At 42.6% G+C, this 14191-nt stretch overlaps 2 protein-coding genes across 2 annotated transcripts in view; one reads left to right on the forward strand and one right to left on the reverse strand.

Moving 5' to 3' along the window:
- Window positions 1-1027, reverse strand: part of LOC137404375 (centrosomal protein of 85 kDa-like) — a 30328-nt gene extending 29301 nt beyond the window's left edge. The window contains exon 1 of the mRNA XM_068090570.1: window positions 923-1027. Coding sequence (XP_067946671.1) covers window positions 923-959 — 37 coding nt within the window. The 5' untranslated portion in view covers window positions 960-1027. The remainder of the gene's footprint in view (window positions 1-922) is intronic.
- Window positions 1028-9333: 8306 nt separating this feature from the next.
- On the forward strand, window positions 9334-9795 carry LOC137405352 (uncharacterized). The gene has a single exon (XM_068091584.1). It carries the CDS (start codon window positions 9334-9336, stop codon window positions 9793-9795), a length of 462 nt encoding a protein of 153 aa, XP_067947685.1.
- Window positions 9796-14191: the final 4396 nt, after the last annotated feature.

The following is a 14191-nucleotide window of genomic DNA, read 5'->3' on the forward strand; positions in this document are numbered from 1 at the left end:
CTTGCTCCGTCCTGTATAGCTGCAAGTTTCGACAGTCAAACAATAGTCATGGCCGTCCTTAGATATAGAGGCTTTGAGACTATCGACATTTGAGATAGTGAAGTAAAAAAGGCATGGGTAGGGGCGGCTCCGTAGGCAGGGGTAGGAGAGGCTCCACAGGCAGAGGGAAAAGAGAGGGGGTTTCTACAGGCACAGTAATGCGTCTCAGCAGGCAGGGGGAAAAGGGAGCCTCAACAAGCCCTTGGGAAGAGAGAGAGAGAGATGCTGAGCTGTTGGAGGTGTTCTCTTTAATAGATGTCTCTGTTTGCCTGTGAGAAAGTGTTGAGGCCCTCAAGTTCTGTTCTATGTTGCAAAGGGTTAGCAAATGACTGGACTTGTCTTAAGTACGTCATGGAAGTTTACTGACTGGAAATGATGACTAACTCCAATTGTTTTGGTTGTGCCCGGTAGAGTCTCTTTTTAATGGTTTTCTGGCATATCAATTGATGCCTCTTTCTTTCCTCATGGGCTACTTCCACTAAAGGTTTCTAAGTTGCTTGTATATGAGTATATGATCACTGTTTTTATTGCTGATCCTCTGATGTATTAGGTGTCATGTTCATTGTAATATTGCGTACATCTTCGGTGTTTAGGCGTTTCTCCATTATGCTATCTACTTTTGCTAATACTTCTACACAACAAGCTCAAGCATTTGACATTTTGATTTCGTATAAAATATAATCTGACACAAGTTACCAAACCTTTATACTTTGGTACACAAACTAAAAGTATCACAAATATATATAACCACTTTGTCACGCGTCTATTGCGCTAAAACATCGGCCGTCTTTGTCATTGTGAGAGCCCGTAAGTAATCGCTCAAAAGCTAGAGGATAGTTTTATTAAATTGATAATTTAAATTCAAAATAACAAATATTCTCACCTAACACGTTGGATTGTACAGGTGTTGAGGCAGCCATTTATAAATATGCTAAAATAGCGATAAACCCCATAGGAATGCAAGCAATTACAGTGAACTCTGTTTGAATACTACGCATTAAAAATGTGATCATCGGAATCGCTAGTAATATTTGTTTCCAGCGGTTTACGGAATGCAAATGAACAGTCCGTCACCGACAAAGCCGCCCAGAAAGTCAAAAAGATCGAAGTCACTTTTGACACCAGTGCTTTAGCAGGCGTGTGTGATATTATCGGCTCGCTACAACTCCGGCTTGACCGGAGGTAAGGAGAAAAGCGCGAGACGGGGAGAAGGGATCTTCTAGTGACTCGCTTACGGCTTGAAGCTCAGTAAGTTAGGACGTGTTTGTTTTGTCTTCTGATAAGTAACGACTTGTTAAAGAACCCATTGAACTAGAGTAGCTCTAGTTCACATGGTACCACGAGTGCTTACTTTCAGGAGAGAAGTAATACTGTGTTGGATCCTGCGACCAACACGTAGAGGCGACTAGGTCGGCTTATTCTACCGGTCTGCATTCACCCTTCACAGGGGCTGTGTGCGGGTTGCCCGTGACCAACACGCGGAGGCGACTAGGTCGACTTACACCACCGGTCAACATCAACCACCTTGCACAAGGGATAGCTCCCAGAGTGGGTTTTGTACCAGGTCGACAAGGTCGACCGGAGGTCGACGGGGTCGACGATGCTTCTATGAATTTATCACCACAGCACAGTCCATAGACTAGGTCTTTGGAGTTAGCTATATGCTTAGTGTGGTTCTGCTATCGCTCAAGGTAACAGAAGAAGTATGGTTCCAAATGCAATGCATATATTTGAACAACATAAAAGAGCCGAGGCTCTGCCTTAAATACATTCAATTATGCAAATAAGGTAGCAAAGGCCAGCCTCCTTTAGGGGCGTGGTTACACAAATGAAAAAGGGAGCACAACTCCAAATGATATAAAGAAAAAGGGGATGGCAACATAACGTTTCCATCACAATACGATAGTGTAGTGATAAGTTGATACGATAGTGTGGTGGTAAAATAATACGATAGTGGAGTGATATGGTAATTTGATAGTGTAGTAATAAGTTGATACGATAGTGTAGTGATAGATTAATACGATAGTGTAGTGCTAAATTAATACCATAATACAGTGATAAGTCGAGGTGAGTATATTGAATTGTGTTGGACAATTGTGGAGTGTGTAGACGCTCGGCGAGGTGCATTGAGGTGTGGTGACTACCAATAGATACACGAACGGATTTCAATTGAATGTTCCGTTATTATTTCTGTTCAGTGAATTCTATTTAATTCTTTCAAATTAATATAGAATAATGGCTGGAAGAAGGGTGGGTGCAAATATTTTTGCTAGCTTGCCTGCGCTAGAGATTTTGGCTACTGATGTATTCGGTAGCTGGAAAAAGTTTAGCGAAGAATTTACCCTATGTATTGAAATGAAGGACTTTGAGATGGGGGATAGTGAGGCTATGGTGGAGGGGGAGGCCGTCGTGGTCCCCAACTTCACTCCTAGGGCTCAATTACTAGCACTCTTAAAAGCCATAGGCCAAGAGGGTAGGGAAACCCTAAGATCGTTGGGATTTGAGTCTAATAACCCAGACTCAACTTTCAACCAGGCTTGGGACCTGCTGAGAGGGCATTATGAAAGAAAGGAGAACGTTTACGTCAAGACCCAAAAGTTTGTTTCTGCGAAACAACTTGCAGGAGAAGACGACAGAGATTTTCTCCTTAGAGTAGAGCGGCTTAGTAGGCAGCTTGATTTTGGCATGACTGATGATTCACGGAGGAGCTTTGCTTTGGTCATTGCCGTGAATGGACTATGGGACACAAGATTGAGTAGAGATTTGATGGCCCAAAATAATCTGGATTGGGAGAGGTTTAGAAACCTTCTCTGGACCAGAAATGTAGTGCAAGAGGCCTCAAATATGCTCACGGCAGAGCCTAGTTTTAATCGACCTGCTTTTGCTCAACCTAGTGCGACACCGGAAGCCATAAAGCCAATCCCAGGGGCTAGTACCTCTTCGAAGGCTGCAAGCGTGGGGGCTACTGGACAGCTGTGTGTCAAACAGGAGGTTGGTGAGGTAGAACGGCGAGAGGTCCGAGACTGTCGTCGAAAGAATAGAGATAGTAGTGATAGTTACAAGGCTCGAGGATGCAATGGGTGTTATGATGACTACAGACGCGATTCTAGCAGCCGTGAGAGTAGTCAAGAACGCCATGGGCATCATAATGGCTACAGGCATGGCTCTAGCAGCTGTGAAGGTAGTCATGGAACATGCTATCGCTGGCACTGTTACAGTCTTAGCAGTGATTCAGATGGCTCCAAAGACCATGCATACAGGAATAGTCATTGGGGAAAGCGTCATGGCTCTTCATACCGGAGAAGGAATGACAGCTGCTATGAGTGTGGCTCAACAGATCACTTTGTGAAAACCTGCCCCCGTGTTAGATGCAATAATTGTAAAAAACTTGGGCACATGGCGGGTGAGTGCGACAGGCCAAGCCGATGTCGTATATGTGATGGCAAGTATCATGCTGAAAGCGAGTGTCCCTTCCAGTCAAGGAAAGACCGCTGTATTTATAAGAATGTTCGGATAGTTTCCAACCGAAACTCAGTTGACTAGCAGACTGATTTTGAGGGAGAGTTGTGGGCCCTCAGAGAACAGTGGGCCACACTAGGTAGATGGTGCGAGGCTGAACCGAAGGAGCTTGAGAGACGAGAGAAAGAGCTCCGTGCTGTAAAACAAGAGTATGAGAAAGTTCGTCCTCAGGGAGATTTTTGCTTCAGCCAACTCCCCTGGTTCTCGGGCAGCTCCCCATACCCCGAAATCTCAGAGAAAACATGCTGCTACCGTCTTGCCACCACCATCTCCGCTAGGGACAGCAGTATGGCATTAGGTGGAGACTCGGGCGACGAGAGAGACCACCACGAGAACGAAGGTCTTCTTTTGGAGGGAGACAGTGGGGCGTCACCAGCCACAGACCACACTACAGGAGATTGTGGTGAACAGGTGACTGTAGCCGGATACCTGCTTGCAGGAGACCGTGCTGAACAGTTGACTGTAGCCGGATACCTGCTTGCAGGAGGCCGTGCTGAACAGGCGACTTCGGCCGGAAACCTGTCCACAGGAGACCGCGCTGAACCAACCAACACAGCCAGAGACCTTTCTCTAGAAGGAGACTGGGCGGGAGAGAGAGAATACATGAACACTGCCAACGAGGACCTGTTGCTCGGTCCAGGAGAAAGCGCGGTGTGATCGTCACAAGGTGGGAAGTCACGTCGGAGAGATTCCAGACTCTCGGAGAGATCTGGAAGGTCTTGGAGAGATGAGAGAGATCCTAGACTCTCAACCCTTTTAAAGGAGTTCCCAGACTCCTTTTCCTAAACCTCGCGTTTCCAAGGATACCCGGAGTACCGAAGCGCCCTAGAAGCAAAGTAGAATTACCAGGCTCTACTCACAGAGACACCAGACTCTGGGGGAAACCCACGTTTACCCATGTGCACTTGAGAGTGCAGAAGACCAGCAAGTAGTCGCCTACAAGCTATACAGGCTGCAGAGGACTAGACCTCACGGGATCTCCCAGAATCTAGATGAAGATCCCCTGTGAGAAAGTCGCTTCCATCAAACAAAGGAGGATGTGATATTATCGGCTCGCTACAACTCCGGCTTGACCGGAGGTAAGGAGAAAAGCGCGAGACCGGGAGAAGGGATCTTCTAGTGACTCGCTTACGGCTTGAAGCTCAGTAAGTTAGGACGTGTTTGTTTTGTCTCCTGATAAGTAACGACTTGTTAAAGAACCCACTGAATTAGAGTAGCTCTAGTTCACAGCGTGTAGCAAGCCTCTTTAGTTCACAGTTGGCATATGAGCTATACGACTATATGTCAATTCACAGACGGGCTCATTCTACAGTGATGTAACCAGTGGATAAAGCTAGTAGATTAGATAGTATAAGACAGTGTGGGGAGGATATAAAGAAGTATAATGAAAGACGGAGGCTCTTCGGCTTCTTCACATCAATGCATGTAAGTGTACTGTGTACACATTTATACAACATGGCGCAGTTGACAAAGCTCTAGATTTTTTGTGTGTTGTTAAAGGTTGACTTGCAACAAAAGTCACATTACAGTTATGTGGTATCAAAAGATTCACCATGTCTTACTCTGTTGTGTCGTAAATGCCAAATATGTGAAATTGTGATTACAAGCTTTTAAAAGCTCAAAAACGAAAAACCGCCGTAAATTGGAATCTCTTTATTTCGATGACGTAACCAAGAAATTTGGTTATCGTCTTGTCGCGCATGTTCTCACGTGAATTGAAAGGCCAATACAAAGCTCAATATAAAACTTATCGTAGTACTAGTTTATGACAAACACTTCGTGTTTTACCGAAGACCCCGTATCAAATATAGATGCTCGCTACTTGACAGTTTTGTTTCGGCATTATTCAATTGTCAAGTCGTAATCTGATCATGTGACCAAATACTTGGCAAACAATTTTTGCAGCACTTTTCGATTATCACAGGTGACCACAGGCTCGTCATGATTATCAGACAATAATATGTACTCCTTCGAGCTAAGGTTAAAAAGTTTAACGATTTTTTACGTTAAGTTATAAGATATCTGTGCTAAAGTGACAGCATTACGATGCCGATAAAATAGACGCGTAAGAACAATAGACATAGTTTTATTGAATGCATGAAGTATATTTGTGAAAATATTTCGACGAATAAGGTTGCAAGAAAGTGTAAACAGAAACCATCTCTCACAACTACATCACATTTGAGTCGTTTTGGAAAGGGAATCCAAACTACGGCGGTCTCGTGTGGCTGCGATTTTCTGTTCGTTTTTGAGCTTTTAAGAGCTTGTAATCACCTTTCCACATATTTTGCACCTACAACACAACAGAGTAAGACATGGTGAATCTTTTCATATCAAATAATGGTAATGTGAATATTGAGATACAACCTGCAGCTGACTAACTAATTAGGAGTTACGCTCTCCATATAGTCAACTCCATATCCATATAGTCAACTCCATATCCATATCATTACGCTTATATGCTTATCTATATTAGCCAATCACATTATTATATTAATTAGCTGCTGACTTAACGCTCTCTTCCTGTTATATTGCAAGAGCCGATAGTTCTAGAAATAAATACACGTTATACTAATCTCAATGTTACATCACTGATTCTTATCATCTCTACTCAGAATGAGTACACAAACCAGAAAAATCACTCACTCAACAGGTTATGGGCCCAGAAGTCGCCTGCACTTTGATGGAGAGATGGAATCATATGCTATATGGGAAACACGCTTCACTAACTATATATACACTACCGACAAAGGCATGTACAAAGCCATACTACCTCTCGCTGAAGGAGAAGAGGATGACACAGAATTTGCAGACAAAAACAGGGGAGCATACGCAGAGCTTGTCCAAAGTATTGATGAACGTTCATTACAACTGATCATGAATGATGCCAAAGATGATGGGCGAAAAGCTTTGCTATTACTCAGACAACACTATGCTAGTGCTAAAAAACCTAGAATTATGACTTTATATGAAGAGCTAACTACAATACATATGACAGAGACTGAGGATGTAACCGATTACTTAATTAGAGCCGAAAAAAGCTGCTACTGGTTTGGGTTCAGCTGGTGAAACAATATCTGACAATCTTATAATCGCTATGCTTTTAAAAGGTTTGCCAACAGCTTTCAACTCGTTCGTCGTTGTGCATACACAAACCGACCAGAAAAAGTCCTTAACCGAATTCAAAGCTGCACTCCGTAACCATGTAAACACCGAAGCTGCCCGTAATACGACAACACAATCAACCGCCATGGCAGCTAGTACTAAACCTAGACAATATCACTATGCGCCTAAAACAAAACCGCCTACGCACAATAACAAACATATATGTCTGGCATGTGCAAAACCAGGTCACAGAGCACGCGAGTGCAGATCAAAGGCTAAACTAGCTTGTGAATACTGTAAAAGGCCTGGTCACGTTGAACTCGAATGTTTCCAAAAGAAAAAGGAAACCGACCGCTACCAACACACTTCAGCCAGTGCATCGACATCAACATTTAGCTTTACCGTCAACTGTAACCCTACAACACATGCAGATAATATAACTAACACCGGCAAACATACAGACAATTTCTACAATAGCTTGCTGGTCGACTGTGGAGCTACGTGTCATATCGTAAACGACGCCACACGCTTTACTACATATAACGACACGTTCGACTCGAATAAACATTACATACAGCTCGCCGATGGCCGTCGCAGTAACGAACTCGCCATAAAGAGAGGAAATGCAGAATTTGTAATATATGACTCAGAAAACGATCCGACTAAAATTACACTTAAAAATGAATTGCTAGCACCGACGTTTCCTACAAGTCTGTTCTCCGTCCGTGCCGCCACCGAAGCAGGAGCGCAAGTTACATTTGCGAAAGATATAGCTTATCTCACCTCCAGAAGCACTAACTTCAACGTTGTCAAACAAGGTCAGCTGTATTTCCTGCAAACTGATGACATTAGTAACAAGCACGACTTGATATACAATACCCGTACAATAGAAGAGTGGCATACGACATTGAGGCATACAAACTACGAAGATATACAGCAGCTACAGCATGTAACCCGTGGAATGAAAATAGCACCGCCTAAGAAACACATGAACTCTTGTCAAACATGCAAAAAAAACAAATTAACAAAGCAACCTAAGTCAAATGATGACCCACCAATACATGCCACAAAGCCGTTACAACGTGTACATACCGATATATGTGGACCTATCGACCCGGTATCGAAGGAAGGGTACAGATATATTATAAACTTTGTAGACGAGTTTTCTAGTATGCTGTTTGTATATGCAATACGCTCAAAAGATGAAGCCAGCACAGCACTAAAGACGTTTCTAGCCGACGTTGCACCGATTGGAACTGTACTCGAATTACACAATGACAACGGTAGTGAGTATCTCAGCAGTGACTTTCAATCTATCCTTACCGAGAGAGGTATTAAACAAACGACTACGACACTGTACTCACCGTACCAAAATGGAAAGTCTGAACGTTCCTAACGTACTATTTTAGAAATGTCACGCCGTTCGATCACAGAAACTACATTACCGAAAACGTACTGGTCATACGCCGTACGCCATGCTGTATATATAAGAAACCGATCGTATCAAAGGAGAACTAAATCGACTGCTTACAAACTATTTACAAACATCAAGCCTGATATGACCAAACTACATGACTTTGGTTCATCATGCGCATTCTACACAGAAGGACACAAGCAAAAACTACAGCCTAGAGGACAGGAAGGTATCTACCTAGGTATTAATCTAAGAAATCAAAGTCACTATATCCTTGATACACAAACCAGTAGAATTCTAACGTCGAGAAATGTACACGTGTACAGACGACTCCCCGACAACAACACAGCTGACACACAACCCCTGACTGATGACTATGGTACCGACGACCCGCTACTACTACAACGAAAAGGCATTAAGCAAGCAGTAGTAAACGACACCGAAACTACAACTCCAAACAGTACAGAAAATACCGAGACGCCTCGTCGATCTAGCCATGAAAGAAAGCCACCTACATATCTAACAGATTACCAGCTGACGACTTCAGTAGATTATGCATATGCTGCTATACCGTTTATACCTAAAACCTATGATGAAGCAGTAAGCTCAGAAGATTCTTCAAAATGGAAAGCAGCTATGGACAAAGAGATGACAACTCTGACAAATAATGACACATGGGACATAAAACCGCTACCGAAAGATTGTACTGAAACAAAAGGCAAATGGGTGTATACACTCAAACAAAGTACAGTAGCTGATGAAGTACAATACAAAGCTAGATAAGTCGCCAAAGGTTACTCGCAACAAGCAGAGATCGATTATGACAATACATATTCGCCTACTACACTCATGAGGTCAATCCGTATACTGCTACAAAAGGCTGTTAATGACAGGCTACAGCTACATCAAATGGATGTCAAAGGAGCTTACCTCAATGCTCCCATCGATAAAGACATTTACGTTGAGCAACCAACCGGGTACGAACAGACTGACGACAGTAAACATCTAATCTAACATGTCATCTTAAAAAGTCGCTCTACGGACTAAAACAGAGTGGACGAAATTGGCATGCTACGCTGACAGACTTCCTAAAATCTCAAGACTACACACCGAGTAAAACCGATTCGTGCGTATACATCAAACATACTACCGGCGACAGCTCTCTAATCTTATTTTGGGTAGACGACATAATAATCGCCGCCAAAAACATAGAAACTATAAACTCTATCAAACAAACTTTATACAGCAAATTCCAAATGGATGACCGAGGAGAACTAAAGTGGTTTCTTGGTATCGACTTCAAACGTACTGAAGATGGCAACTACAACATGAATCAAGAAAGATACGCTGAAGCTATTTTGAAACGCTTCAACTTGACAGATGCTAAAACAGCAAGTACACCCCCTGAAAAGAGCATACAACTACAAAAGACAACCAATCAAGAATATCAAGCCTTCCTATCGAGTAAGTTTCCGTACCGTCAAGCTGTTGGTAGTCTAATCTACTTGAGTGCCACACGACCAGATATATCTTGGACTATATCCAAACTATCACAATACCTAGATAAGCCGAGTATGAAGCATGTTGCAGCAGTCAAGCACCTGGTCCGGTACGAAGGAGATACTTTACCTACGAAGCCTCTGTGCATCGCTACACATAACAATCCCTACGCCGACAATCATATATTGCGACGATCAGGGCACGATTGCTATAGCTGACAACAATGCAGAGCATCATAATCGTACTAAACACATAAATATCCGCTACCACTTTGTAAAGGAGCAAAATGACATTACCTACAAATACGTAGAAACTCATAACAACCCTGCAGATGTGCTCACTAAACCTCTCGGCAAGCTGCAACACCATTCTGCAATTAGTCTGCTCCAGATTGAGGGGGCGTATTGAGATACAACCTGCAGCTGAATAACTAATTAAGAGTTACGCTCTCTATATAGTCAACTCCATATCCATATCGTTACGCTTATATGCTTATCTATATTAGCCAATCACATTATTATATTAATTAGCTGCTGACTTAATGCTCTCTTCCTGTTATATTGCAAAAGCCGATAGTTCTAGAAATAAATACACGTTATACTAATCCCAATGTTACATCACTGATTCTTATCATCTCTACTCAGAATAAGTACACAAACCAGAAAAATCACTCACTCAACAGTGAATTTTGTTGCAAGTCAACTTTTAAGTGATAATTTTCTGATTTCGATGTAAGTTTAACGTTTGCCGAGACCCTTTCACGGGCATGCAGGTGAGGTAACGTGTGGTGGGGTGGTGTTGTGCAGACGAGTTGTGAGGCCGTGAGGTGTCGGAGCGGTGAAGCGTCGGAGAAGTGAGAATTAAAAATTTATACGAGAGGTGTAGAATGGGTTGGTGGCGTGCAATATATTGTGTTATGTCGTGATGGAAATCGATTATCCGAAGCTGGTGTTTGGTGAGCACGGTGATGGTTCGTGGGAGAGGTTTATAGAAGAAATGAATTTGTGTTTTGTGATGGATTTACCAAGCTGAGCTGCTTTAATTACCATAAGTATTCAGCTGTTCTCAGATTAGCCCTGTAATTTAAAAGCCAGCTTGTGTGGGAAGCCCGTAGATTAACACTCAACCCTTGCTATATAAGCAGAGGTGCTTCAGTGTTAAAGGAGAGAACAAAGAGCACAGAGCAAGTGATAGAGACTAGGAACGACAGAACTAAGGACTGACAATTACGTTCTTAATCTGCATTAAGAGCAGCGTGGTAACATTAACCTACATTTGTGCAGCTTTGTGTATACATACTGTATATATCTTAACATTCTTACATTTACAAATGTAACTGTTTGAGTATTTATTATTTGTAACTCATTTCAGCATTACGCTTGATGGTAGTGAATTGTATCTAATTGTTCTATCTTTTCATGCTTATAGAGATTGTGTGAATAAAAAGGCATTATTCACCAGACACCCTTGCTTGCAACAATTACAGTTGCGCATAAGAGCTATTACTCATTCGGTATAAGACAACTTGTACGCAGATCCCACTTGCAAGTGGCTGGTCAGCGCTGACTTCCACAACAGTAGTGAAAGTGCAGTCGAGTGCTTTAGGTTATGAAAGTGAAGATGGAAATAGGCGTCTTATTATGAGAGGTAGAGCTAAATTGAGGCCATTACTGAGAGCTATTGGGCACAGTGGTAGAGAAGTATTAAAAGGTGCAGGGTTTGATGTAGATGATGAAAATTATACTTATGAAGAGGCAATGGAGATTTTTCAGGATTACTATGGTAGACAAGAGAGTATGTTTGTAAAGGGGCATAAGTTTCTGACGGCTAGGCGGGCACCTGGGGAAAGTGATAGAGAGTATTTGCAACGGGTAGAGAGTTTGAGCAGATATGCTGAAGCAACGGATAATGAGGATAGGGTAAGGTTTGCCTTTATAGTGGCGGTTAACGGGTTTAGGGATAGAGAAGTAAGTAGAGATCTGATGAAGAACGCCAATTTAACTTGGGGATTGTTAAATGAGGCATTGAGGGCTCGTGAGATGGCAAACAATTCAGATAGATTCTTGAGAGCGGAGGGTAGAAGTACTGACTTGAAAAGCAAAATTAAGATGGAGATTGCAAAGGTGTCAGAGTTTGACAGTTGTGCGCAGTACCGGAGTGGCGGTAGGGATAGAAGCTACAACTCAGTAGGTAGATCTTGCCCTAGAAGTAACCCTAGGAGTGGTAGAAAGTATTACGGTAATAGTAGTGATGAGCGTGATGTTAGTAGGTGTGGGGCAAGAAGTCGAGAGTGTAACAGAGACAGGGACAGTAGGAAGTATAGAGACAATAGCAGGGAGAGACATGTCTCTAAATATGGAGCAAATAGTAGAGAAGGTAGTGAAGATAGAGTATGCTACAATTGCAAGCATAGTGGCCATGAAATCCCGAGTTGTCCCTCCAAATGCTTTTTTCTTGTAGGCGACGAGGACACGTATTCCGATATTGCAAGGATAAGGGTAGTAAAGTAAGGTAGGGCAGTCGAGATAGCAGTAGGGAGAGGTATTGGGGAGAGAAAGTCCTCATGATGTAAGGGATAAGCGGAATAGACCCAGAGATTACAGTATGAACAGGTATGAGAGAGACAGTTGGTTTGAGAAGCGTGAGATGGATAGGTATGATGAAAAGTACAGCGACAGTCGTAGGGATAAAAGTGCGAGATTTGCTGGCTCTAGAGATAAATATGGTGAGAATCAATGACTAGGCAAGATAATTTTGCAGTATTTAGAAGTTAATGAAGTAAATGTAGAGTTTACATTTGATACTGGGGCTGAGGTGTCAATAGTAACTGAGGCAACAGCCATGAAGTTGAACCTACGGTTAAAGAAACCGTCAACAGTTTTAGAAACTGCTGATGGTATTGAGTTAAAAGTGGTTGGAAGTGTGGTAGTTCATTTGGAAAGTAAACACAGGAATACGGATGCTAAAGTTCATCTGGTGAAAGGATTCAGAACAAACTTTTTGGGCATTACTGAGTTAAAATTACTTGCTGTTGTAAATGCGTTATGCGAAAGCAAGTTTGAGCCTGTTAAGGAGTGTAGAAGTATTAAGCCAGTTAAGCTGTTTTTGCCGAGAACTATTATTGCTGGGTCAAGTTATGTTTCAGAAGATGTCAAGTTGCAAAACCTGAGAAATAAGTCTGGAGGTGCGGAGGAGGTCGAAGGAGAAATTGGCTAAGCTAAAAGCCATACGTGAGGCAGCAGTCATGGAGTTAGAAAATGTCAAGGTATTCAGGGTAGCTGTGCAGGAGTTAGCCAAGGTTCAGAGGAGAATTGCTGGTAGCAGACCTGCACTGGTGGCAGGTGAGGTCGAGCTACATGTAGATAGAGCTGGGCCTATGCCAACTCCCAGCTCTGTGGTGCCATCTCCTGTGCAGCCGATTACGGCCCAGATGGAGACCTCCTACAGGATGCCTGTCGAGCCTGCCTCTTATTTGGGAGAGCGAAGTAAAGATGGAAGAGCCGGAGATGAGGTTGAGGAGTCATTACTGACCCAACCAAAAGACTCCGGACTAGTCGGGGTTGGTGCAAGTAGTGTTGGAGATGTTGGTGGAAGAAGTGTTGGTAGTGACAGTGGTCAAGTCGAAAGTATTAGTAGCGGCGGAGGTCAGGGTGATGAAAAAACGAGTACAGACTGGCAATGGAGCTGGCAGTAATGAGGAGAGTATTTTTGACGATGGCACAGAGTCAGACAAGCCAGAGGCATAGCCTATTTAGACTGCCCTAACCGAGTCAGGTAACGAGTAACACAAATAAGGTAAGTTATTATGTTTGCTTGTTGGTAGTAACGATGTGGCCCGTAACAAAGAGAAAAAAAGAAAAGGCATGTTGTATTATGGATTTGTTAGGCTCAGGCTATATTGGCATCTGAGCTCAAAGCAGTGCAGGTGGTCTTGGTAATTACGGTGAGTGAGTAAAACAGAATAAAACAGTATAAAGCTAGCGAATGGGGCTAGTGGGGAAAGCTAGTAAATTAGGTAGTATAAGGCAGTATGGGTAGGATATAAGGAAGTATAACGAAAGATGGAGGCTCTTCAGCTTCTTCACATCAATACATGTAAGTGTACACGTTTATACAACCGTATGTACCTGCACATTATTTAACACGGCATCGTATGCAGGATACTGTGTTTTTACATTATTCAATTAAGGGGGGTTATTGTACTGTGTTGTTCTATTATATCATTGAGGGTTGGTAATTGTTGTGTTATGGGATTTGCTAGGCTCAGGCTATATTGGCTTCTGAGCTCACAGGTGGTCTTGGCAATTACGGTGAGTGAATAGAGCGGGATAAAGCTAGCCATTAAGGCTAGTGGGTAAAACTAGTAGATTAGGTAGTATAAGGCAGTATGGGGAGGATATAAGGAAGTGTAGTGAAAGATGGAAGTTCTTCTGTTTTTTCACATCAATACATGTAAGTGTACATATTTATACAAAATATGTACAATTAATATTTATCACTGTATGCTTAATATTAATTAATAACACTATTGTGTTTTGTAGCGTTGTTCGGGTAAGTGATTGTTATTTATAGGTTTGTGTTGTCACGTTGTATTGGTAGTAGAATAGCATTTTC

The sequence above is a fragment of the Watersipora subatra genome, chromosome 9 (assembly GCF_963576615.1).
Source record: "Watersipora subatra chromosome 9, tzWatSuba1.1, whole genome shotgun sequence".
Classification (NCBI taxonomy): Eukaryota; Metazoa; Bryozoa; class Gymnolaemata; order Cheilostomatida; family Watersiporidae; genus Watersipora; species Watersipora subatra.